The 26,911-nt window shown below is 40.6% G+C and overlaps 1 protein-coding gene across 1 annotated transcript in view; it reads left to right on the top strand.

The window, feature by feature from the left end:
- The window catches only part of ZNF143 (zinc finger protein 143), a 52,837-nt gene that overhangs the window by 16,132 nt on the left and 9,794 nt on the right, over positions 1 to 26,911 (top strand). Inside the window, exons 2-11 of the mRNA XM_081799292.1 lie at positions 6,835 to 6,953; positions 7,168 to 7,260; positions 8,099 to 8,182; positions 8,706 to 8,786; positions 10,149 to 10,345; positions 11,126 to 11,200; positions 21,408 to 21,527; positions 23,545 to 23,620; positions 24,317 to 24,467; positions 24,839 to 24,857. Coding sequence (XP_081655418.1) covers positions 6,842 to 6,953; positions 7,168 to 7,260; positions 8,099 to 8,182; positions 8,706 to 8,786; positions 10,149 to 10,345; positions 11,126 to 11,200; positions 21,408 to 21,527; positions 23,545 to 23,620; positions 24,317 to 24,467; positions 24,839 to 24,857 — 1,008 coding nt within the window. The 5' untranslated portion in view covers positions 6,835 to 6,841. The remainder of the gene's footprint in view (positions 1 to 6,834; positions 6,954 to 7,167; positions 7,261 to 8,098; positions 8,183 to 8,705; positions 8,787 to 10,148; positions 10,346 to 11,125; positions 11,201 to 21,407; positions 21,528 to 23,544; positions 23,621 to 24,316; positions 24,468 to 24,838; positions 24,858 to 26,911) is intronic.

Genomic DNA, 26,911 nt, shown 5'->3' with positions numbered 1-26,911 from the left:
TAAGTGTGCTGGACAGCTTTGGGGGTTCAGAGGATGTTGGAAGAGCTCAAAGAACTTTTATGGCCCTGAAGAACTGTTCCATTTATTTATTTATTAAGATTTTATTTATTTGACACAGAGGGAGAGAGAGAGACAGCTGAGAGAGGGAACACAAGCAGGGGGAGTGGGAGAGGGCGAAGCAGGCTACCCACGGAGCAGGGAGCTTGATGTGGGACTCGATCCCAGGACCCTGAGATCATGACCTGAGCCAAAGGCAGACAATTAATGACTGAGCCACCCAGGTGCCCCTGTTCCATTTATTTTTATTTTATTTTTTTAAGATTTTATTTTTTTTAAGTAATCTCTATACCCAACATGGGGCTCAAACCTACAACCCTGAGATCAAGAGTCACACACTGTACCAACTGAGCCAGCCACGTGCCCCAGGACTGTTCCATTTAACTGTCAAATAAGTTATTAGATCTGAAAAGTGCTTTGTAAATATGAGGCGTACATAAATAGTTATTTCTACCTAGAGGTGTATGTTTAAACTGTCCGCGTTTAGTGTCCTATTCAATGCCTTTTTGGACAGAGGATCTGTTTTGTTTAGGAGTTGTGTATCAGGAATGCCCTGATACAGGATATACAGTGCTTATCTTGGGAAGTAAAGTACAACTTAGCATACATAATAGTCTTGAAATGACTGTATGCTTTTTTCTTTTTAAGTAGGCTCCACACCCAGCACGGAGCCCAGTGAAGGGCTTGAACTCACGATCCTGAGATCAAGATCTTAGCTGAAATCAGGAGTCGGATGCTTAACCGACTGAGGCAACCAGGCGCCCCCAACTTTGTGCCTTTTTCATAGAGCAGTGTCAGAAATGGCTTTTGAATATGCCAGAAGCTCTCTTTCTCCTGCTGCTTCTATGCCTGAAACTCCCTAGTCTCAGTGAAAGCAAACCAGGGCATGCTTCGCAACCTGCTGTCTGCAGGCATGCCCTTATCAAGCCATGTTGTTAGTGGCTAATCTGTTGAGGTTTGAGAGAAAGAGTTTTTAAAGTTCTTTTTTATATCAATGATTCAGTTAATATTAAGCCATCACCAAAACTGACATTCCTGATGACTAGACCTAGATGTTCATTTCTAAATTCTTGTCTCTGCGCTCACCTCTTTTTCTCATAAGTATTTTTAGTGTTAAGCCTGGTAGACCTTATTGCAACCACCTTCCAGTCAGTGTCAAATATTCAGTTACTGAATGGTCCTAGAATTTGACAAAGCCTTCAAATACCACCATTTCACCCATCCAGTAGAATATTCTACTGCCCAGATAAAATCGGTGGTATAAATTCTATCCCTGTATTTTACCCTTTAGCATCCTAGGGAGCGTGCAAAAACTCTACCTCATTTGCCAGTACATTCCAGCTGCTCTGTATTTAATTGAATTACATTTCATCAGTGGAACATACTAAGTCCCTGAGTGTATTTAAATAAAACTGAAGAGACTTGAAAGACCATTTTCTACAAATGCTAACCAAGGCAGTGTAAACTGAAAGTGCAGGCATCCACTGTACAGGATAGCCCACTGTTTTCATGTTGCTCTATGTACCAAGGAACTTCCTCATTCCAGGTTAGGAGATGTCCTAAAATGTTGCATGAATGACCAACGTTAAATGGAAAAGCACCTTTTATAGTAGTGAATTTACAAGGCAAATTTGGAATTGAAAACAGGTAATAGGAAGACCTAGCTTCTCTGTTGCGTTTAGGTGAAACTGACCTGAGGTTAGGACCTGAGTTTGACAGTTTCTGAAGGCCTGCCTTGTGTGGCTCCATGCAAAGAGACATCTAAAATGTGTTAATCTAGATTTCTTCTCTTCTCTTTTCTTTTCTTTTTCTTTCTTTCCTTCCTTCCTTCCTTCTTTCTTCCTTTCCTTCTTCCTTTCTTCCCTTCCTTCCTTCCTTCCTTCCAGTAGGCTCCAGGCCAGTGTGGAGCCCAACGTGCGGCTTGAACTCACGACCCTGAGATCAAGACCTGAGCTTGAGATCAGGAGTTGGGCACTTAACCAACCGAGCCACCCAAGCACTCCAGATTTCTTTTTATATCTTTTTTTTTTTTTTAAGATTTTATTTATCAGAGAGAGAGAGAGAGAGAGCGTACACACAAGCAGGGGGGAGCGGCAGGCAGAGGGAGAAGCAGACTCCCTGCTGAGCAAGGAGCCCGATGTGGGACTCGATCCCAGGACCCTTGGATCATGACCTGAGCCGAAGGCAGATGCTTAATCAACTGAGCCACCCAGGCATCCTTTTTATATCATTTCTTATCATGATAAAGGTTACTTGCTTTTGGAGTTCTTGCTTTTATACCTAGACAGTTAGACTTATGTTTTCATAATAACTTGTGGTAATAATGGTCTCTAACAAATTTGCAATATCTGAGGTCTTTTTATTTTATTTTATCATTTCTAAAGATTTTATTTTTAAGTAATCTCTCTACCCAACATGGGGCTCAAACTTACAACCCCAAGATCAAGAGTCACATGCTCCACCAACTGAGCCAGCAGGGTGCCCCAGGTCTTCACATTTTAAAATATTGGTATGATACAGATTCAAATCAGTGAGGAAATACTGATTTTTTTTTTAAGAGTTGAAACCTAGTATTCAGTTACTAATTTTAACCAATTTTCAGACATTCTTTTTCTTCTTGCCGATAATTATAGATGTTTTTCACTTTTTTTAAAAGCTTATTATTATTTTTTTAGTAATCTCTACACCAATGTGGGGCTTGAACTCACGACCCCAAGATCAAGGGTCTCATGCTTTTCCAACTAAGATAGCCAGGTGCCCCGGCTATTTTTCATTTCATTTCATTTCATTTATTTATTTATTTATTTAAATTATGAAATCTGTCAAACATAAGGAGGAGAATAAGTAATTGAATGAACACCCATGTACCCACCCAGCTTTTAACAGATCCTAACATTCTGCCATATGTGTTCAGCTCTTTTTTTTTTTAAAGATTTTATTTATTTGAGAAAGAGAGCACGTGTGAGCATGTGCAGGGGGAGGGGCAAAGAGAGGGAGACGCAGACTCCCCACTGAACAGGGAGCCTGACTCAGGGCTCCATCCCAGGACACTTAACTGACTGAGCCACCCAGTTCTTTTTTAAAAAATTATGGTAAAGCACAACATAAAATTTACATTTTAACCATTTTTGAGTACAATACAGTAGTGTTAACTGTATACACAGGGTTGTGCTGCAGACCTCTAGAAAGTTTTCATCTTGCAAAAAGCGTCTCTAGGGAACAAGTCCCCTTTTCCACTGTCCCTGGCAACCACGATGCTACTTTCTAAGAGTTTGACTACTTTAGATACCTCCTATTAATGGAATCATGCAGTATGTGTCCTTTTTCTTAAGATTTTATTTGAGAGAGAGAGCACAAGAGCACAAGCAGGGGGAAGGGCAGAGGGAGAGGGAGAAGCAGACTCCCTGTTGAGCAGGGAGCCTGATTCAGGTCTCGATCCCAGGACCCTGGGATCATGACCCAAGCTGAAGGCAGATGCTTAACCGACTGAGCCACCCAGGTGCCCCATGGTATGTTTTTCGTAGGCTGACATGCGTCATCATCTTCCAGAAAGGCAGGGACTTTATTACACACTGTGTCTTCTTGGAGTTTCCTAGAGTGTTCCAGCATAGCCTCCTCTTTGTCTGATTTTGGCCCATGATTCATTATTAAAGCACATGAAATTGACTACCTTTCAGAAAGTGGCCCTTTCTAAAGATATTATATATATCTTACATGTTCATTTCCACACATCCCGAAAATGTCAGTGACAGAAATGATCAAGAAGACACGATGATGGATATGATGTGAGCAGCTGCAGAGTGTTTGGTCTGTGGCTCATTCATGCCTTTTCTTCACTGTCATATTTTTCCCCATGTGATCATTTTCTAACAAAGACCTTTGTATCCCACAGTCTTTTTTGAGAACTTTAAAAAGAAAATGTGCTGTATACCTGCCATCACTTACTATCTTTGGTAATTGTAGTACCATTTGAACTCCTCTAAGCCCTTTCTCCCATCACTGCTTCATGTATTTGCCAGCAGTTTATGTCCAAGAAACAGTTGTCTCTTCATCGTTCAGTTAATGTAGCTTCCCCCCCCCCCCAATTAGGATCAAAACTATAGGTGCTGAAGCCTTCCTAAAGAAATTTAACAGTTGACCAGCTTTCAGGCAAGGGAGAACTTTTATTTATTGCAGATATGTCAGTTACCTGTTGATGCTATATACTGTAGTTATTTGGAGATTTTAAGTAATTAAATGAAAATGACAAAACTTGGGGCACCTGGATGGCTCAGCGGTTGAGCGTCTGCCTTCGGCTCGGGTCATGATCCCAGGGTCCTGGGATCGAGCCCCACATAGGGCTCCTTGCTTAGCAGTGAGTCTGTTTCTCCCTCTCCCTCTCCCCCTCCGCCTGCTTGTTGTCTCTTTCTCTCTCTCAAATAAATAAAATCTTTTTTTAATAAGATTTTATTTATTTATTTGACAGAAACACAGCGAGAGAGGGAACACAAGCAGGGGGAGTGGGAGAGGGAGAAGCAGGCTTCCCGCTGAGCAGGGAGCCCGATGCAGGGCTTGATCCCAGGACCCCAGGATCATGACCTGAGCCAAAGCCAGACGCCTAACGACTGAGCCACCCCGGCGCCCCTGTTTATTTATTTTTAAGATTTTATTTATTTTTTTGGCAGAGAGAAACACAGTGAGAGAGGGAACACAAGCAGGGGGAGTGGGAGAGGGAGAACAGGCTTCCCGTGGAGCAGGGAGCCTGATGCGGGGCTCGATCCCAGGACCCTGCCACCATGACCTGAGCTGAAGGCAGACACTTAACGACTGAGCCACCCAGGCGCCCCAATAAATAAAATCTAAAAAAAAAAAAAAAGAAAAAATGACAAACCTTAAGACATTTCTTAACATCATGACCCAAATTACCTTGTAATCTGCCTTTTAAAAAATTCATCTCCTAGAATACCGCAGAAATTACAATGCTTACTACATCTTTATAGGTGTTTCCCTTCCATTTCCTTATCTTAATTTGTTTCCGTTACAGAGTGATAGAACTTGTTCTGAAAATTAACCTCTCCCAATCCTATTCTCATCAGGCGTCTTAACAGCAGAATACTAGTGTTACTTTGAGGCTTCTCTGTTAACCCTTAGAGGTAGCAAGGAAGTGTTGAAGTTTCAGTCTGCTCTATGAACAGTTGTGGATGTGAATCTTTCAGGACTCCCTGAAAAGTCAGCCCTTGATTGACTTTTATCACCGTGGTGATACTTTCCTGGCTTTAATCCAAAGGGTACAGTTTAGTGTTTCTAAAATAAAAATCTTCAAGTAGTCATAAATACAATTGCAAATTATTACTATCTGCACATTGTTGTTTTAAATATTGACACTAAAATCAGATCTTTAGACCTGGAAAGTCCTCAAGAGATCCTCTGGTCCAATTCCTTGGCTCAAGGCAGCTAAGTTATCCCAACTCCTGTGTGAAGCAACTCAAGGCCTCCAGAGATAATGGGACCTGGAAGTAGGAAAAGAGAGGAAGGCGGTTGTGGTGGTGACTGGCAAAAGAGCCATTCATACATTTATTTAGCACCTGTTGTGTGTCTGTTATGTGTCTAGTACCTTTTAGACATGTGAGTCAGCAGTGAGCAAGCAGATAAAAATCCCAGTGCATTCTAGTGGAGGGAAAAATAGATAAGAAACTAAATAGGGGCGCCTGGGTGTCTTAGTCAGTTAAGCATCGACTCTTGATTTTGGCTCAGGTCATGATCTCAGGGTCATGAGATTGAGCCCCGTATTGGCCTCTGCACTGGGTGTGGAGCTTGCTTAAGGTTCTCTCCTCCCTCTGCCCCTTGCCGCCCCTCCCCTTCTCCCTCTAAAACAAACAAACAGAAACAAACTAAGTAAATACACATAATATGTCAAATCATAAGTGCTATGCAGAAATATAATAAAGGAGGGAAAAGGGATAGGGTATATCATGGTTGGGAGGTGGGAGGTGCAATTTGAAATGAAGTGAACAAAGACGCTCTCATTGGGGTAACAACATTAAGACATGAAGAAAATGAGGGAATAACAGTGAAGAGACTGCAAAGCATGTTTCAGGCAGAAGGAACATCAACTGTAAAGGTCCTGAGGCTACATCACCCAGTGTGTTTGAGCAAAGGAGGACACAAATGTGGCTGAAACAAAATGAATGAGATAGAGAGCAGTAGGAAGTGAGGGGCAAGATCATCGGCCTCAGAGGCCAGGGTAAAGACTTTTGGCTTTACTCTGATAAGTTATCAGAAGGTTTTGATCTAACTTTTCCCTTCTCAAGGGCACAGTGCCTGTTGTGTTGAGAGGAGACTGTGGGGCGGTCACAGGGGCAGCAGGGAGACCCGTTAGGATGCTATATGGCAGTCATGTGGGCAAGAGGTGGCAGGGGCTTGAATCAGGGCAGGGCTGGCAGAGTGAGAAGTGAGACTCAAGACGGCCCTCTGCAGATCGAGGCAACAGGATTGTGGAAGTAAGTGGGAATCCACCGTGTTAAACCCAAAGAACTCTAATGAAGTGGAAGCTTTAGGACATGGGACAAAACTGATAGGCAAGAGTTGTCAGTGTGCTCAATAGTTTACTGATGAATTATGGAAAGCGTGCTTTGGACTTTGGGTTAATACTCTTACCCCGCATATTGAGTGAAATTTCAGCTTATTTCAAACACTGTTTATTTTTGTAGCAAATTTCTGTGGTTCATGAATATTCTTTGTAGCTTTTATTTTATTTGCATTGTTCCTTGTTCTCAAGTGCCTATATTTTTCTTCAAGGTAGAAAATGTTGTTAGCCCAAATAAATCGAGATTCTCAGGGAATGACAGAGTTTCCTGGAGGAGGAATGGAGGCTCAACACGTTACCCTGTGCCTGACAGAGGCAGTAACAGTGGCAGGTGAGCAGTATTTATTTGAGGGGATCATGTGGGTTCCCTTGCTGTGGACACTGGGTGCAGGAGGACAGGGAGATATTTTTTGTAAATGCTAGAACTCCCATTTGAGTCTTAAGTTAAGCAGTCTGCCTTATGCCTAATTTTCATTTAAAAAACTTAATTTAGACAGCATGTGTGTGTGATAGTTATCTAAAGAAAATAACTTTTTTTATAATAGATGGTGACAATTTAGAAAATATGGAAGGTGTAAGCTTGCAAGCAGTAACACTTGCAGATGGTTCTACCGCTTATATACAACACAATTCTAAAGGTACGTGCCACTTACACAGCCCATGGGTTAATACCGGCAATTCATAACCTCAGAGTTGGAGCACCTAGCAACTCCAGCCCTTCCCAGCCCATTCTAAAGATGCTGTATTGCATATGGTAATTTTCAATAGTTTCAGGTTAATTTAAATTTGTTTTGATAATTTAGGGACACCCTTTGAGATATTTGGAATATACTCTGGGGTGTCAAAATTAGTGGGGAAGTGGGGGGAGTGTTGCCAACCTCTTTCTAGTAAGACCCTTCTTGCTTTTTTAGTTCAAGTTATTATTTAATGTTTTTACAAAACATGCATGGAGGTATAGACGTTTGGTTTTGCTTATATAACATTATCTGTAAATCAGTGTTTACTTTGCTCAGAGAAACAGCTCAGTTCTTGTTTTTATGGGAACCTACTGAGCACATGTATACATAGTCGGTGGACTTCTAGCACCTAGAAATGACAATGACATCTGGCCTCATATACACTGACGTATCTGTCAGTCTTCCCAGTTTCAGCTTCCCTGTAGTCAGGGTCACTGTACCTAAGTGGCTCTGAAAGGTAAATAGATTTAGCGCACATAGCTTGCTGTGATGAGCCACTCTTCCTCTTAAACTTATTTAATTGAAAATTAGAGGGGAGGAAGAATGGCTGAGGGAGGATTTTCTGCTTTCTGTAGGATCACTGGATGTGTTTTTGAATTGCCTCAGAACATTGAGGGAAGAATCAAGATGAACATGATCTTAAGTAGTGTATGTTTTTATAGTTGATACCATTTTGAAATTGTATAAAGTTTAAAATGTTTGCTTGTGCTTATTTATTGGCTTAAATCTTTTGTTCCAGATGGAAAACTCATAGATGGCCAGGTCATTCAATTGGAGGATGGTTCTGCTGCCTATGTTCAACATGTACCCATACCTAAAAGTAGTAAGTATTTGACACTTACTTACCCTCCCGATTCTCAGACTTCAGTATTTGCTGCCTCCAGCTTACCTCTTACTGTGTAAACTTGTTTGGGGTCTCTAGTCTTCCTTTTGAAAGGGGAGATCAGTAGGTGTCAAAGAGAGGATCTAAAGACCATTGGGACTTCACTGAGACTTTGTCTCAAAGATAATGGAAAAGAAGTTACTGGACTACACTCTAGAGATATCCTACGTGAATATTTCTATCACTTGAGCTAACTCCTACATGTCTCTCATTTTCTTCCTTTTTTACCCCCCTTCTTTCAACTCTCCTTATTCCCTAGTATATATTCCTAAAACAAGTATTCTACTATGTTTTTGCTAAGCACTTGCTTAAAGCAGCTTTACTGAAAATACTTTAATGTTCAAGGACTCATAAAACACGTGTAGGTTTTTATAGTGTGTTTAATGGTTTATTGACTCTTATTGCTAAGTTATCAGATTGTTCGAAAACATGGGATCTAAATGTAAGCATTGTTCTTGAGCAGGGGACAGTTTGCGTTTAGAGGATGGCCAAGCAGTGCAGCTAGAAGATGGAACTACAGCGTTTATTCACCATACCTCCAAAGGTAAACTAACTTTGGAAATAGGAATAAGGGAGAAGTGGGGGTGTGGGAAAAATAAGACCTGCCTGTGTTTGCTGAAATGCTGTCACGTAAAAGAAGATTTGTACTTGTTCTCTGAAATACAAGATGGCAGATTTGGGCACAGTCTAAGAGAAAACATTCTAATCATTTGAGCTGTCCAGTAACAGGTTGGAATAGCAAACAGCTGGTCCCTGGAAGACTTCAAATAGAGGCTACTATTCGAATATGGAAATTAAACCTTTGAAAGTTAAGTTGTTGATTTTTTTCCTCTTAAATATAATTTTTTAAAAGATTTTATTTATCTATTTGAGTGAGAGAGATGGCGAGAGAGAGTACAAGCAGTGGGGAGAGGGAGAAGCAGGCTCTGAGCTGAGCAGGGAGCCTGACATGGGGCTCGATCCCAGGACCCTGGGATCATGACCCGAGCTGAAGGCAGACGCTCAACTGACTGAGCCACCCAGGCGCCCCCTGAATATCATTTTTAAGCAAGATCCTTTGCCTATTGTGTTGGTCTTCAAAACGAAATAAAAATTTAAAATTTATTTGAAGCAAATGTGGCAAAAATGTTAATGCTTATTAACTTCGTGTAGGGAGGCCCAGGGACTTGAGGTGGAAAGCATAGGAGTAATGAGCATAGCTCTGCAGCCAGACTATCTGGATTCAAATCCGGGCCTGCTGTCTTTTAGCTATGTGACCTTGTTCAAATTATTTAACCTCCCTGTGCTTCAGTTTCATCCTATGTAAAGTGAGTATTACAATAAGTATCCACATCATAGGGTAGTTATGAGGACAGAATGTGCAAACATATGTAAAGCACAATATTTGTCACATAGGAAAGGGAAATCTTTTAAAATTTAGAATACTTAAATTTGTAAGTAAATTTGTTTAATTAAAGTTGAGAAAAAGTAAACTCTGCATATTCTTCTTTAGCAGTGGGACTTAATCACAGGTTCATTGTGATTGGCTAGATTTATTATTTCACAATGCTGTCTATATCTTGGTATGCTTATTTAGAAGGAAAAAAAGCCCATGGACTTTGGAGTCACCCTGACGTGAGTTTAGATCCTGGTTCCTCCACATACTGATTTTGACTGTTAATTGTTAGTTTTCTCAATTTTCTGGTTCCTAAGGAAAGTGACTTTACTTCCCCCAAACCTCAGTTTCCCTTCTGTAGAGTGAGGGTGGTAAATATACCTACCTCACAGAATCGTTGTGAGGATTGAAAGAAATCATACCTGCAAGGCCCATGGACCCACTCAGCCGAAGTTCCTTCCCTTCTTCCTTTCAACCTGTAACTCTGTCAGACTGCCTTTAATTTCATACCCTTCTCTTCCCCTCCCCCAGACAGTTATGACCAGAGCGCATTGCAGGCGGTGCAGCTGGAAGATGGCACCACCGCGTACATCCATCATGCGGTGCAGGTCCCACAGTCTGACACCATCTTGGCAATTCAGGCTGATGGGACGGTGGCAGGTCTGCACACTGGGGATGCCACGATTGACCCCGACACCATCAGTGCTTTGGAACAGTATGCAGCAAAGGTACAGCATTTTACCATGTCAAGAACGTCCCAGACACAGCTTCTTTACTTTTCATGAAAATAAAACAACAAAAAAGTGTACTTTATCGAATAAGAAACTAGCAATTCAAAGTCAAAATCAGACAGCCTTAAGGAGAAGATCAGTATTTATCTCGAAAGAAGTGAAGTGTAGGAAGAAATAGTTGAATACAGATGGAATGGAATAAGAGCTTATAGAAAAGAAAATGGTGACAGAGAAGTCACAGAAAGATATATTCAAGGATGAGTGCTGTAAAAGAAATTATAATAAAGTATAGATGGAACAGCTAATGAATTAAGAAGTAGAAATCAGAGATTGGAAAAAGTGAAGGAAAGTCTCAGTTAAGTTTTACATCAAAAGGGCTGGGTTTTCTCCTTGCACAGAACATATATCTTTCATAAAATTTATTTATTTATTTATTTATTTATTTTAAAGATTTTATTTATTCATTAGAGATAGAGCATGAGCAGGGGGAGAGGCAGAAGGAGAGGGAGAAGCAGGCTCCCCGCTGAGCCAAGAGCCCGACATGGGGCTTGATCCCAGGACCTTGGGATCATGACCTGAGCCAAAGACAGTTGCTTAAACATCTGAGCCACCCAGGCTCCCCTCTTTCATATAATTTAAAAGGTTTCTTTTTGCCAGTTTTTATAGCAGAAAATTTCAAACAAACACAAAAATGAATGATAATGAATCCCTATATACTTATCGCCTAAAGAAATGTCAAAAGGGAAAACTTTTTTAAGCTTTATTTTATTCCTCTAGGTGTCCATTGATGGAAGTGAAAGTGTAACAGGTACTGGAATGATTGGAGAAAATGAGCAAGAGAAAAAAATGCAGGTATGTAAAGCTACTTTTTTTATAGAAGAATCTCTTTATCTTAGCATTTCAAGGCCCTTCTGTGAATGAAAGCAAGAATAGCCAACTCACTACCTCTGTAGGAAAATCTTTTCAGAGAAAGAGTGTACGTATTAGGCAGTAGCTTTCTCGAACTACCTCCGGGCTCAGGATTCACTATGGATGCAAAGTGGCACTAAAGAAACAGAAGTATCCCAGAAATCCGAATAAAGTCTGTGTTCTGGAATCTGAGGCAGTTGTGGAGACCAGAGGATCTTCTGACTGCCTCCACCGAATGCAGTTTGTGGATCCTTCCTCTGGGGCCCCACCGTTACTTTGACTAACTCACCCTCCCTACTTTGCTCTTTATGTCTCTGTTTCTTCTGCTTCCACCTGATTCCCTACATACTTTCCTTTTCAACCTCGTAGAGAAGGTCCAGCCTTGCTGATCATCATGGTTCCTACTGGGCAAAGCTGTTTGTGCTTTTTATACCAGACTGCTTCCCAGCCTGCACATGAGTATCTGAATAGATACTCACCCTGGGTCCAGTCATTGGGCATCCATTACCCAAACAACAGCCCAAAGCAGTGCCTCTAAAAGTTGTAGAGTAAATGCAAAATAATCACAGATGCTTTCTGGGAGATATACAAGTCAGAAATCCCAAACTCGCATAATTCAAGATTCTGTTTTGAATTACGTGTTTGTGTGGGGAGTGGGTGTTTGGGTGGGTGTTTGGGAGTTATATAATCATTATAGCATATAATGCTATTCTTGCTTTAATGCTGCTCCTTATTTTCTCAGCAGTTACCTCTAATAGTTTGTTGATTGTTCCCTCATGTCAGTTGTTTGCATTCTTTGAGAGTTTTATCGTACTTAACTCCGGTTCTAAAATTATTCCTTCAGGGCCACAGTTTTAACTTGAGCATTATCATCACCACTTAATAACATGGAGTGATACTATTAGAAGTTATCGAGAAGATTTTACATTTATAATAGTAAATGATAAAATAACAGGAATCACTGAAATCACTGGTAGAAATGTGATACTTCTAAACATTGCTGAAGAGTCAGCATTTCTGTTTCCTCTCTGAAGTGGTATCATGAAGGGGCAGTAGTATAAACACAGTTTGCAATTCACCAAGCCCATCAGCTTTGATGCTGTGTGATTCTTGGTGAAATTTTCAAGTCTTTGAAGTCATAAAATGAGAAATATTTTTTGTACTGCAGTATGTCAAATCCACCGAGTCAAGCTCTACTAAAATGCAAATGTGGTATAAATATATTCAAGAGATGTAGGTCAGTGCCTTGGAGTCTATCTCTTATTAGTGACTAACAATTAAGTTTTTAAATAATGGAATATTTTTAAAAAGAGACAGTTGTAGCTACACTTGCAATAAACTAATATAGAATGGGTCTTACAAAAAATGAGTAAATTTATCACTGGGCTGTATAATGTTATACTGTTATCATAAAAGTCTGTCTATTACTGGGGCACCTGGGTGGATCAGTCGGTTAAGTGTCTGCCTTCTGCTCAGGTCATGATCCCAAGGTTCTGGGATGGAGCCCTGTGTTGGGCTCCCTGCTCAGCGGGAAGTCTGCTTCTCCCTCTACCCCTCACCCTGCTCGTGCTCTCTCTCACTCACTCTTTCTCTCTCTCTCTCTTGCTTCGCTCTCAAAAACATAAATAAAATCATTAAAAAAAAGGTCTGTCTATTACCATCAATAATTATTTCTGAATCCAGAAATATAACTAGGAATTCAGTACTGCTGAAGGAAAATGTCATAAAAAGCCCTATTACTACAAACATATAACCATTTGGTGTTGGTGCCAATAGACAGAGAAACAGAAGGAAGTTGAATAGGATTTTTTTGGTAACTGTAGCTTTTTCTCCTTTGCCTTTTGTACCTCTCCTTTACAGGCTAGATCTACGCTATCCAATATGGTAGCCACATGTGGCTACTGAGCCCTTGAAGTGTGGCCACTCAGAATCAAGATGTGCTGTGAGTGTAAAATACATATAGGATTTTGAAGACTTATTATGAGAAAAAGAATGTAAAATATCTCAATAATTTCTCATATTCATTACATGTTGAAATGATAATACTTTAGACATATTGGGTTAAATAAAAGAATTACTAAAATTAGTTTTACCTGTTTCTTTTTACTTTTTAAATGTGGCTACTAGAACATATATATATATATACATATATTATGTTCAGTTAGCCAACATGTAGTACATCATTGTAGAACATTTTTTTTTTAAAGTAGGCTCCAGGCCCAATGTGGAGCGCAACACGGGGCTTGAACTCACAACCCTGAGATCAAGACCTGAGCTGAGATCGAGAGTTGGATGCTTAACTGACTTAGCCATGCAGGTGCCCCAGAACTTTTTAAATTATGTACGTGGCTTGCACTTGTGACTTCTATTTCTCTTCATTAGTGTTGGACCGGAAGTTCATGAATCCTCCATCCTTTCATACAATTTCGTACCATACTTGAGGTTGAGAGCCCAGTACATAGTATTAAAAGGTCAAAATATCCCAAAAGAACCACTGCAAGTAAGCAGCACCTTCTCTTGGTACTCCTATTTCTGCCAGAATGCTGAAGAAGTTAGAACTCTGTGCCTGGCTGAACTTTAAATAAAGAGATCTGTAGCTAATGCAGTAGATTTTTTGTAAATAGTCTTGTCTCACAGCTCTAGATTTTTTTTCATCTGAGGCTTACAGTTTAGAACTCTTTCTTTCATCTGTAACATAAACATACTAATTATGCTGCTGAGTTGATCTCTTAACATGAAACCAGGTTTCATAAGACAAGACAGACCTAGAGTATCTAAAGCAGCTGTCCTTATGGGGGGACAGTTTTGCCGCCCCCACCAGGAAACATTTAGCAATGTCTGGAGACAGTTTTGGTTGTCACAATTGGGGGAATATTACTGGCATGTAGTGGGTAGATGTCCTGCAAGCATATGACAGCCCCCACAACAAAGAATTATCCTGTTCAGAATGTCAGTAGAGCCAAATTTGAAAACCCTGATCTAAAGTACTCTATTTAAGGACGTCTGAGTGTTCATTTGTGAGAACCGTAAGGCTGATGGGGTGGGTATTTGGGGGAGGCTCTGACTGCTGTTGTTGTCCTCATGCTGTACCACCCTTAGTTAAGTAGAAAACAGCGTGGTATTAAAGTAGCACACATGTATAATCAAAAATCCACGTAGTTTCTACTCTGCCATGTAGTAGCTGTGTGAATGAGCAAATTATGTGACTTCTCTGGATCTGGGCTTTCTCATCTGCTAAATGAGAATAACAGTAATCTTGCCTTACCCATCTCATGAGGTTATGAAAACCAAGTGAGATTTTCATTTGATGAATATTTTAAGGAACACATGAGAACATAATTTGCAACTGTGTAAGTATTATACAACGTTGTTCCTGCTTTACATGTTCTCGCTTTTTTTCATGGTAGCCATTGGTTTATTTTAACTTCATTTGAAACTAATTGTATTTACATTGGAGATCAAAGTTCTTTGGCTTGGTACTTTTATTTATTTGTTTTTATTTTTTATTTTTTTTTAAGATTTTATTTATTTGAGAGAGAATGAGAGAGAGCACATGAGAGGGGTTAGGGTCAGAGGGAGAAGCAGACTCCCTGCCGAGCAGGGAGCCCGATGCGGGACTCGATCCAGTGACTCCAGGATCATGACCTGAGCCGAAGGCAGTCGCTTAACGAACTGAGCCACCCAGGCGCCCCAGGCTTGGTACTTTTAATCAGTACTCTAATAGAAAGTACAGAAAGCCAGTCAAATCAGCTTAGGGAAAACGAGATATTGTAAGGATATAGCAGAGCTTATAAGAAGCCAAGAACAGGAACTGCTGGACAGCCAGGCTTCACAGGAACCAGAATTGCAAAGAAGTCAGGATTGGAGGTTGATCTCATTCCTTTTTTTTTTTTTTAAGAGTTATTTTTTTTTTTTAAGATTTTATTTATTTATTTGAGAGAGAGAATGAGATAGAGAGCATGAGAGGGGCGAGGGTCAGAGGGAGAAGCAGACTCCCTATTGAGCAGGGAGCCTGGTGCGGGACTCGATCCCGGGACTCCAGGATCATGAGCTGAGCCGAAGGCAGTCGCTTAACCAACTGAGCCACCCAGGCGCCCCAATCTCACTCCTTTTTCTTCCTCCTCCCCTCTTCCATGGCATCTCTGCTCTCTTCTCTGTAGACAGGTGTCCTCTTTGTCTTCATTGAATTTGCATATAGCTCATCACAGCCATGCTTGCTCAGGTTTACCACCCACAACCAACTCAAGATTTTCCTTTATTTCTTAGGTCAAATTCCAGGGAAGGAAATTTTATGGACTTAGCTTGATTTTTAAGTTGAGCCCCATGAGGTATAGGTTACTGGCCAGCCTATACACACCATCTGTTCTGGTTATCAGGCTCTGTGGCTGGCGTGGCAGATTCTCCCAGAACATGGGTTAGGTGATTACCCCCAAACCTGCCTGTATATATAGGCAGTTGAATGTGGATCATATTTCATGCATATTTTCTGTACTTTTATCTGGCTATGTGATCTTGGGCAAACGAACCTTGCTTTTCTAAGCCTCTTCATCTCTAAAAGGCAGGTATTTGATCAGTGATTATTAATAAGGGGCAAACATGAGATTGAGCTACAGAGCTTTTTTTATTTATTAATTTTTTTAAAGATTTTATTTATTTATTTGACAGAGAGAGACACAGCCAGAGAGGGAACACAAGCAGGGGGAGTGGGAGAGGGAGAAGCAGGCTTCTGCTGAGCAGGGAGCCTGATGCGGGGCTCAATCCCAGGACCCTGGGACCATGACCTGAGCTGAAGGCAGACGCTTAACCAACTGAGCCACCCAGGTGCCCCTGAGCTACAGAACTTTTAAAAAATAGCCCATGACGGGGCGCCTGGGTGGCTCAGTCGTTAAGCGTCTGCCTTTAGCTCAGGTCATGATCCCAGCGTCCTGGGATCGAGCCCCGTGTCAGGCTCTCTGCTCGGCGGGAAGCCTGCTTCTCCCTCTCCCACTCCCCCTGCTTGTGTTCCCTCTTTCGCTGTGTTTCTCTCTGTCAAATAAATAAAATCTTTAAAAAAAATAAAAATAAAAATAACCCATGACTGGGGCGCCTGGGTGGCTCAGTCCGTTAAGCCTCCAACCCTTGGTTTTGGCTCAGGTCAAGATCTGAGGGTCAGCAGAGAGCCTGCCTCTCGTCTCCTTCTTTGCCACTCCCCCTACTCACACTTTCTCTCTCTCTAAACTAAATAAATATTAAAAAACAAAAAAAAACAGGGGCGCCTGGGTGGCTCAGTTGGTTAAGCATCTGCCTTCAGCTCAGGTCATGATCCTGGAGTCCTGGGATCGAGCCCCATGTCCAGTTCCCTGCTGGGCAGGAAGCCTGCTTCTCTCCCTCTCCTCCCAGTTCCTGCTGTCTCTTGCTATCTCTGTCTCTCTCTCTCTCAAATAAATAAAATCTTTAAAAAAACAAAAACAAAAACTTATGACTAAGATCAGTTTTCCGAGATTTGATCAGTAGGTCTGAGATGGAACCCAGGATTTTTTCAAAAAATATTTTTAGTAGGGTTTTTTTCTTTTAAATAATTTCAAAGAAATACATTGAAAAAACCCAAAATGACTAATTATCTTACTATATAGATCGCTACTGTACACTTTCCTTTTTAAGATAATCATGTTTACTTTTAGAAAATCCATGTGTTGTCTGATCATCAAATTCTTTCATTAATGTTTTATAGTTTTCAGAGTACAGGTCTTCACCTCCTTGGTTAAGTTTATTCCTAGGTATTTTATTCTTCCTGGTACAATGGTAATGTACCTGTTTTCTTAATTTCTCTTTCTGCTATTTCATTGTTAGTGTATAGGAATACAACCAATTTCTGTGTATTAATTTTCTGTCTTCCTACTTTACTGAATTCATTTATTCTAATAGTTTTTTGGTGGAATCTTTAGGGTTTTCTATGTATAGTATCATGTCATCTGCAAATAGTAAGTTTAACTTATTTCTTCCTGATATAGATGTCTTTTATTTCTTTGCTTCTCTGACTGCTGTGGCTGGACCACTTTCTTACACCATACACAAAAATAAACTCAAAATGGATTAAAGACCTAAATGTGAGACCTGAAACCATAAAACCCCTAGAGGAGAACAAAGGCAGTAATTTCTCTGACATTGGCTATAGCAACATTTTTTGTAGACATGTCTCCTAAGGCAAGGCAAGGGAAACAGAAACAAAAATTAACTGTTGGGACTACGTTAACATAAAAAGCTTTTGCACAGCAAAGGAAACCATCAATAAAACAAAAAAGCAACCTACTGAATGGGAGAAGATATTTGCAAATGATATATCTAATAAGGAGTTAATATCCAAAATATATACATTAAAAAAAACCACAACACCAGAAAAACAAATAATTGGATTAAAATGGGTAGAGGACCTGAAAATACTAATTCAAAAAGATATATGCACTCCTATCTTTATTACAGCATTACATACAATAGTGAAGATACGGAAGCAGCCCAAGTGTCCGTTGATTGTGGAATAGATAAAGAAATTATGGTATATATAAAATGGAGTATTTTGCAGCCATAAAAAAAAATGAGATCTTGCCATTGGTGACAACTTGGATGGACCTAGAGGGTATGCCAAGTGAAACAAGTCAGAGAAAGACAAATACCATATGGTTTCATTTATATGTGGAATCTAAAAAATAAAACAAATAAATTAACAAACAAAAAGCAGAATCAGACCTATAAATGCAGAGAACAAAACAGTGGTTACCAGAGGAGAAGAGGTGTGGGGGGATGGGCAGAATGGGCTAAGGGGAGGGGGAGATACAGGCTTCCAGTTAGGGAACGAATACATTGAGGGGATAAAAGGCACAGCCCAGGAATCTCATCAGTGGTCTTGTAATAGTGTTGCATGGTGACAGGCGCTAGCCACACTGTGGTGAGGGTGGCATATCGCACAGAGACGCTGAACCACTATGCTGTAGACCCAAAACTAATACAACATTGTGTGTCAACTATACTCAAGTAAAAAAAATTAGATTAAGGGGCGCCTGGGTGGCTCAGTCATTGGGCGTCTGCCTTCAGCTCAGGTCGTGGTCCCAGGGTCCTGGGATCGAGCCCCGCATCAGGCTCCCTGCTCAGCGGGGAGCCTGCTTCTCCCTCTCCCACTCCCCCTGCTTGTGTTCCTTCTCTCACTGTGTCTCTCTCTGTCAAATAAATAAATAAAAATCTTTAAAAAAAAAATTAGATTAAAAAAGAACTTATCTAATTGTACCCTTAAAAAAAATCCAAATGGTATAGAGAGGTAAAAATAAAAAGTGAAGGACCACTCACTACCCAATGATAATCATTGTTAGAATATCTCTGGAGGATTTTTGTTTGTTTGTTTGTTTAAGTAGGCTCCACGCCCAGTGTGGGGTTCGAACTCATGACCCTGAGATCAAGAGTCACATGCTCTACCAACTGAGTCAGCCAGGCGCCCCTTTGTTTTTTAAATCTCCCTGGCAATACTGATGTGTCCCATGTTCCCTCAAGGTCCCTCTGTTGCCACACTTCTTTGATTAATTCCTTTCTTGAAAGAGAACATACTTTTAAAAATTCTTTTTTTTTTTTTTAAAGATTTTATTTATTTATTTGAGAGAGAGAGCACATGAGAGGGGGGAGGGTCAGAGGGAGAAGCAGACTCCCCGCTGAGCGGGGAGCCCGATGCGGGACTCGATCCCGGGACTCCAGGATCATGACCTGAGCCGAAGACAGTCGCCTAACCAACTGAGCCACCCAGGTGCCCTACTTTTAAAAATTCTTCAGGTAGCTTGCATTTTATCCTTTCCCAAGAGTATAAATTACATCCTAATATACAGGTTTACGCACATCAGATAACAAAAGTTCTATATGCTGTGTGCATCAGACCTTTACAGTAAATGGAATTTCAAGTACTGAACTAGGCAGTAAAATCACCGGTTTTCCTCAACCCTGTCAGCTCTCACTCGGCAGCTACAGAAACTCTGCCGGGTAGTTACCGCTCTGCCGCACCCTAAAGCCTGGTGGGTGACTAGCGTGAGCTCTAGAGCTAATCTGCCTCAAGTCCTACTTCCCAGCCTTTGACCTTGGGCAAGTGACATTACTTAACTGCCTTGAGCCTCATTTTTCCTATTTGTAAATCATAGGAAATATTTAATTCACTGGATAGTCATGGAGGACCAACAAGACAGCACAGGCAAAGCACCCACCACGATGCATCACGTAAACGCACCTCCTCAGTAAATGATAGTGAACCTCTTTATTATTGAAGTCACTTTGGAATTCAGTCCTAGGCTCAGCGCTTTTTTTACCAGTGGGATTTGCATCTCCTCAGAACCCTAGAATGTTAAAGCTAGAGGGGACTTAGCATTATCTTCTTGTACGGTGGTTTTCAAACTCTGATTTTTCAGTCGGGGGAGATCCTAGGGTTTCTTTGCGGTCCCTCAGGGACTAGCAGAGCTCTGAGCCACCCACACCTGCCTGGGCCAGCAGAGGCAGGAATGCTTCTATCTGTTTTGCACAATAGAATGCTATGTAAGATTTCATCTGGTAAAGGAATTTAACTCCTTGAAAAAAGTTTAAAAAAGAAAAAAAATCACTGATTTAGTACAGTATGTTCTTTATACAGACAAACAAGCCCTACTGACTTGCACAAGGTCACACAGTGAATTTATGGCAGGGCTAAGGTTCTCTCTTAATTCCCAGAACATACATTAAGCAAAATAGTAATGAAGTCATTTTCTGTAGATGGTTTTAGAAGATGATTAGTATTTCACTGGTATTAGCTTCTCTAACATTTCCCTTATGATAATATATCAGGTTTTTCTTTTGACAAAGACTGTGTATGTCCTATACTGAAATAACCGATACAGCCCTGAAATACCTATTACAGCTTTAGCCTATTCATTTAGCTTTTGAAACTTGGACTCTGTCCACCTTCACCCTTAATATATCTGCAGAATCATCTATTGCTTTCTATTCCGTGGTCATTGTCCTAGGCTAGTTTTCACCACTTCTTCCCTGCATATTCATGATTACACAGACTTTAGGTTCCTTGCCTCTTTTGTCTTTCACTGTTTCATACCATTACCAGAGTTGTCTTTCTAAAACACAGAGCTGATCTTGGTCAGTCCCTTACTTTAAAAATGTTGGGGCATCTGGAAGAGCATGTGACTCTTGATCTCGGAGTTGTGAGTTCAAGCCCCACGTTGGGTGTAGGGTTTACTCAAATAAATAAAGAAGAATGTTAAGGCCTGTCTTTGCTTTCATTGTCTGGGTTAACTCTTCAGAATGGCTTCTAAAGCTCTTCCTGAATGTGGTCTTCAGCTTCCCTTTCTTTTTCATGTTACTCTGTCATATAGATAATAATCCTCTCGTACTAAGTTTCCAGTTCTTCCAGGCACACTTCCATACTTTTGGTCATACTCTTCCTTCTGTCTGGACTGCTCGCCTCACTCCTCATTTCCAGCCTTCAAATTTCACTTCGAAACAAGTCACCCTAACCTACAGCTCTGTCACCACAGGGCCCATAGAGTAGAAAGTCGTTCTTCCTTCCATTTTTATGGTATCTTAATTTCTAAAATAGGTGGTCATCTTTAAAAGCTTCTAAAATCAGGACAATTGTATGAAGTCTTGTGGTGTTGAGTCCCAGAAAAATGATCTACTGAATGTAAGAACAGACTAGGATCATATGCATTGTACTATCTCCCACAGGTGACCACAGGGACATAAACCCCTCTTTTTTGTTGCTTTGAAATGCTTTTGAAATTGAAAATGCTCTTTACATTGTTTAGGACAGATGTCCTATATATATATACATATATATATATATCCCTTGAGCATGTCATGGAATACCTGCATACAATGGTGATGCTACCTGGGTTGATTTTTCTAGAATGGGAATAGATCTGTGAGCTCTAGCCCATGCCCCCTCGTGGATCTCATCTTTTGACTTCTTCCACAGCTGCTGACTTCAGCTATGGAACAGAAATAACCTAACTGGCTCAACACGATAGAATCTTTGTAAAATGATCATTTGAGTCTGGAAACCCACATTACAGTTTTATCTTTTTTATTCTGAAAACAGTAATTTCATCTACTTTATTTCTATATAAATAATTTAAATCCTACTTTTTGTTTCATCTAGATTGTCTTACAAGGACATGCGACAAGAGTAACTGCTAAATCCCAGCAGAGTGGAGAGAAGGCATTTCGATGTGAATATGATGGATGTGGAAAATTATATACGACAGCTCATCATCTTAAGGTATATTTAAAGGAAATGCTGTATCTAATTATGACAATACCTAGGACATTAAATGCCAACACAATATATTTATAGCATTCAAACACCATTATTTTCCCTCACTTACCAAGATAAAGACACACACTCACACTTACACACAGGCCATGTAAAACCCTGTGCAGATTTTAGAAGCTGTCACCTCTTCGAGAGCTTGGACTGTTCTTCATCTCTGTCTCCCTAATGTCTGGCATACTACCTGGCACAGGATAGATACTCTATTTGAATATATTTTTGTCGGATGTGAAATTTATGTAAGTTTAGGAGAAATGTGTGTGCAATTATTCTGTTAAGAGTGATTTGCTGAAATCTAGCAGAAGTTTCTGTTAATGTGCCCTGTCTTCCAAGTATATGGCCCAAATATTTCTATGGCAGCTACATACAACATACCATGACTCAGTAGCTAACACTTAGTGAATAACTTACGGTGGGTCAGGAGGCAGGCATGTAACCTATTTAGAATAGCAGTCCCCATTACCCATCGGTGTGTGACCTTGACATGTTACATGGCATCTTAGGGCCTCATTTTCCTTGTTGTACAAGCACCCCCCTCATAGAGTGGTTGTGAGAAATAAACAAGCAGATACTGTATATGGAAAGTACCGAAATGAATGGCCTGGTAGAGATTCAGTAAATGTTGGCCACTGTCGTGATTATGCGTTTGCCACGGCAGCCCTCTACGGTAGATGCGCTTACGTCTCGGCTTTACGGAGAGGATCTGAGGCTCAGAGAAGGCGCATGCCATGGCCATCCCACTAAAGTTAAAGCCTTGCCTCGGGGCAGGGCCCCTCTCGCAGCAGCCTCCACACTCTTTTTTTTTTTTTTTAATTTTTTAAAGATTTTATTTATTTGACCAGCCTCCAAACTCTTAACCTTACGTTGTGTAGCCTCTCCCTACGCTCTGCTCCTAGCTCTCAATGTGTCTATGTTCTGTACAGACACCTTTGACCACTGTAGAGGAACGCACACCTCCAGTACTCCTGTTCTGTATTTAAAATGAGTACTTCTTGGGGCACCTGCATGGCTCAGTCGTTAAGTGTGTGCCTTCGGCTCAGGTCATGATCCCAAGGTCCTGGGATCGAGCCCCGCATCGGGCTCCCTGCTCCTCAGGAAGCCTGCTTCTCCCTCTCCCTCTCCCCCTGCTTGTGTGCACTCTCTCTCTCTGTCAAATAAATACATAAAATCTTTAAAAAAATAATAATATAGGGCGCCTGGGTGGCTCAGTTGGTTAAGCGACTGCCTTCGGCTCAGGTCATGATCCTGGAGTCCCTGGAATGAGTCCCGCATCGGGCTCCCTGCTCGGCAGGGAGTCTGCTTCTCCCTCTGACCCTCCCCCTCTCATGTACTCGCTTTCTCTCATTCTCTCTCTCTCAAATAAATAAATAAAATCTTAAAAAAATAATAATAATAATATAAATAAATAAATAAAATGAGTACTTCTTACCATACAGCATTTAGGTCTATATTGAGAATTGTTGGACCATAGTTTTTGAGGAAAGTTGTCTTTTGTTTTTCAAAAAAAACCATACAAACAACAAAATACAGTTCACCCTTGAAAGCACAGGTTTGAGCTGCATGGTCTGCTTCTATGTGAATTTTTTCAATAAATACGTTATAGTACTGTAATTGTATTTTCTCTTATCTTCTTAATAACATTTTCTTTTCTGTGGCTTACTGTATTGTAAGAATACAGTATGTAAAGCATATAACATATGAAATAATGTGATAATCAGCTTTATGCTATTGGTAAGGCTACTGCTCAACAGTAGGCTATTAGTAGTTTACGTTTTTGGGGGGTTGAGAAGTTATACGCTGGTTTTCGACTGCACGAGAGGCGGGGGTCAGCACCCCTAACCCCTGCGTTGTTCAAAGGTCAACTGTAATTCAACAGAGGGGAAAAAAGAAAAATAGGTCTTTGTTGAGACCATCTACCTGAGAGATGCCTAAAGGAAATAGAATCATGCCTGCATTTTAATGACAGGTCCATGAGAGATCACACACGGGAGACCGGCCTTATCAGTGTGAGCATCTAGGCTGTGGGAAAGCATTTGCAACAGGTAAAAACATGAATTTTTTTTTGTTTCATTGTTCCACTTAGGGGGCAAGCAGAGACTGGCCAGGGGCAGGAACTGACCCCTTGCCTTTGTCTGAATTAGTGGATGCATGATGACCAGTGTTTCAGTCTCTCCCTTACCTTTCTCTTGTGCTGCTTGCTCTATTCTCTCTCTCTCTCTGTTTCCATTTTTCTCCTCAGGCCTATTTCTGCCTACTGTGTTTGGTGTTTCACTCCACACTCTGCTTTCTTTTAGCAGAAAAGTAAAAGCTGAGCATTAGAAGTGGACACAGAATTTAACATTAGGACAGACCTGAGGGAACCATGGGCAACTGGGACTTAGCAGGGGTTGGGTCCTGCCTGGGGACACATCCAGCAGGGCCAGCACTATTCCCTGTTCCTCATTTAATGTCTCGATTCCACCTGAAGCTTTTGGGGTATGAGTTGTGAACATCTAATAAGATTGGGGCACTTTAAAAAAAGAAACACATACAACCTCTTCTAGACAGAGATGAAACTATGGAATTTCCAGCATGAAAGCCCTTAGCTGTCTTACTCTTGTCCATTGTTAATAGCTGCTCTGTTGTGTTTGCCTAATATTATATCCTTGCTGTTTACTATATTTTTCAATTGTTTAATCTCAATGGGCATGCTTAGAGGGGTCTCATATAATTAAATTCCTTTTAAATTTTTCTTAAAGGTTATGGATTAAAAAGTCATGTCAGAACTCATACAGGAGAAAAGCCATATCGGTGTTCGGAAGATAATTGTACTAAGTCTTTCAAAACTTCAGGAGATCTACAGAAACATATCAGAACTCATACAGGTACTGGAATGAACAAATACCATATGTAGGCCAGGATCTGATTAATTGATTGATTGATTTAAGGCCAGGAATTTTTTTTTTTAATTTTATTCATTTATTTGAGAGAGACAGCATGGTGCCCATGAGCTGGGGGGGAGGGGCAGAGGGAGAGGGCGAGGGACAAGCAGACTAAGCACAGAGCCCGACGTGGGGCTTGATCCCAGGACCCCAAGATCATGACCCGAACCGAAGTCAGAAGCTTAACTGATTGAGCCACCCAGGCGCCCTGAGGCCAGGAATTCTTAATTTGTAGGGAAGGAACTTAGGGAAGGAGTCTCTGGAAGTTTCAGAGTTAGCTTCAAGGGTTTCTCTTAAACTCCTGAAATTCCATGCACCTTGCCATTTACTTCTTTCCAGGATAAAGGCCCATAATTTTGTTAGATTCTCAAAGGGGTCCATGTCCCAAAAAAGATGAACAGTGGTCATAGACCACCAACCCTCTCAGTTTACAGGTATTATTTGAGCAACAGGCTTATTTACCTAGGATTGCACATCTATTTAGTAGCCCAGCTGAGACCAGAACCTAAGGCACCCAGTTCCTTCTCAGTTCAGCACTGCTTCTCCTGTGTTTAGCTGCTGCTAAAGAAAATGAACCCTAACAGCCCCACAGAAAGGAAGACTTGTCACTTCCTTGTGATCATCTCTCGCCCCCTTTAAATTTCCTCCTCTCCTTTTCCTAAAGGGTACTTTGTTTTTATCTCCCCTCCCCTCCCTTTCTTGTACTTAATTATTTGTAGAATTGGAATACCAATTATAAAAGTAATTATTTGCTTTGGATGAGAGCTGGAAGAATTTCAGAAACTGTTGATAAGAGATGCTGTTATAGCTATTGACTAAGCTTATTTATAGCTTAATAATTTAGTTTGAAATTTTACCACAGATGTTTTAAACATAGTGTGATAACTTTGTCCCCAGATACTTCTAAGTATTCTGAAATAGTTTAGCAAATTTCCATCGAGGACTTGTCTAGTCATTAAAGTTTAGCTTTTAATTCAAATATGATCCCAGATAGGCTTTGCTTTACAGTGTTCAGGAACAAAGCTGCAGATCTCTGCTTCTATTTTACTCAGGTACTTATTTTTATCCATTGTTATCAGACGAAAGTGTTTCCAAATTCCTGCAAATTCTATTAGGATTTGCTATATAATACCAACCTGTTATATAAAAGTTACATAAAAACATAATCTAGTTCCATTAATATTTGGTCAAAACATTGGAATTGTGATTCCTTTGTTAGTACTCATTTAGCAAACCACATATTCATGCATCAGATTTTAAATGGTGAGTATTTTCATTGGTAAAATGTTGGATTGAGTAAGGGGGCTTCGGGGATGTCTATTACAAACACAAGTTGTTTTAGTGAAAAAACAAAATAAGGTGCTACAGAGTCGGAGGAGTAATATATTAGCACCATGGGAATTGTTGGAACGCTGGATTCCTTATCACAGCACGTCAGAGCTGGGAAAATGTTAAGGTCATCTAGATCCAGAGAGAAGGGACTTACTCGAGACAACCTATTTTCCTTAGGTTAACATATTGAAAAAAACAAAACAAAACACCTTTCTCTAAAGAAAGGATCAGAGGTTCCTGCTCCTTTTTAAATGATTTCATACTTGAGGGCAGAAATCTTTTGGAATGGTTTTTAAGCAGGTAAATCGTAATTTCACTTGGCCAAAAGAAAAATAACAAACTGGGCGCCTGGGTGGCTCAGTCGTTAAGCGTCTGCCTTCGGCTCAGGGCATGATCCCAGGGTCCTGGGATCGAGTCCCACATCGGGCTCCCTGTTCGGCGGGAGGCCTGCTTCTCCCTCTCCCACTTGCCCTGCTTGTGTTCCTGCTCTCGCTGTCTCTCTCTCTGTCAAATAAATAAATAAAATCTTAAAAAAAAAAGAAAAAGAAAAGAAAAAGAACAAACTTTTATATATATAGGTAAATATCTATTTATTTATCTACACATACAGAGATTTTTTTTTTTTAACCACAGAAGTTGTTTGCCTAATTTGAACTCATTCTAAAGAAGGGCACACGGGAATCAAAACCAAAGACTACTTCCTGCCTAACAGTTTAAAGGCTCTTTGGGTTCTGAGGTTATATAAAACAAGTATGAAGAAAAGGAATATAATTGGCAGAATAAACTTTTTCATAAGTTTAGATTATGAGCATAGTAATATATTCAGCAAGTATATGTAATGTGTATTATATACTAGACACCAGATTTTTTTTTTTAAAAGATTTTATTTATTTCTTTGACAGAGAGAGACACAGCGAGAGAGGGAACACAAGCAGGGGGAGTGGGAGAGGGAGAAGCAGGCTTCCCGCAGAGCAGGGAACCCGATGTGGGACTCGATCCCAGGACCCTGGGATCATGACCTGAGCTGAAGGCAGTCGCTTAACCAACTGAGCCACCCAGGCGCCCTAGACATCAGATTTT

Source organism: Leptonychotes weddellii, chromosome 11, assembly GCF_054177405.1.
Source record: "Leptonychotes weddellii isolate Sample4059 chromosome 11, ASM5417740v2, whole genome shotgun sequence".
In the NCBI taxonomy this organism is placed as follows: domain Eukaryota; kingdom Metazoa; phylum Chordata; class Mammalia; order Carnivora; family Phocidae; genus Leptonychotes; species Leptonychotes weddellii.
Note: the sequence above shows the minus strand (reverse complement) of the source record. Positions and strands in the feature narration are given on the sequence as shown.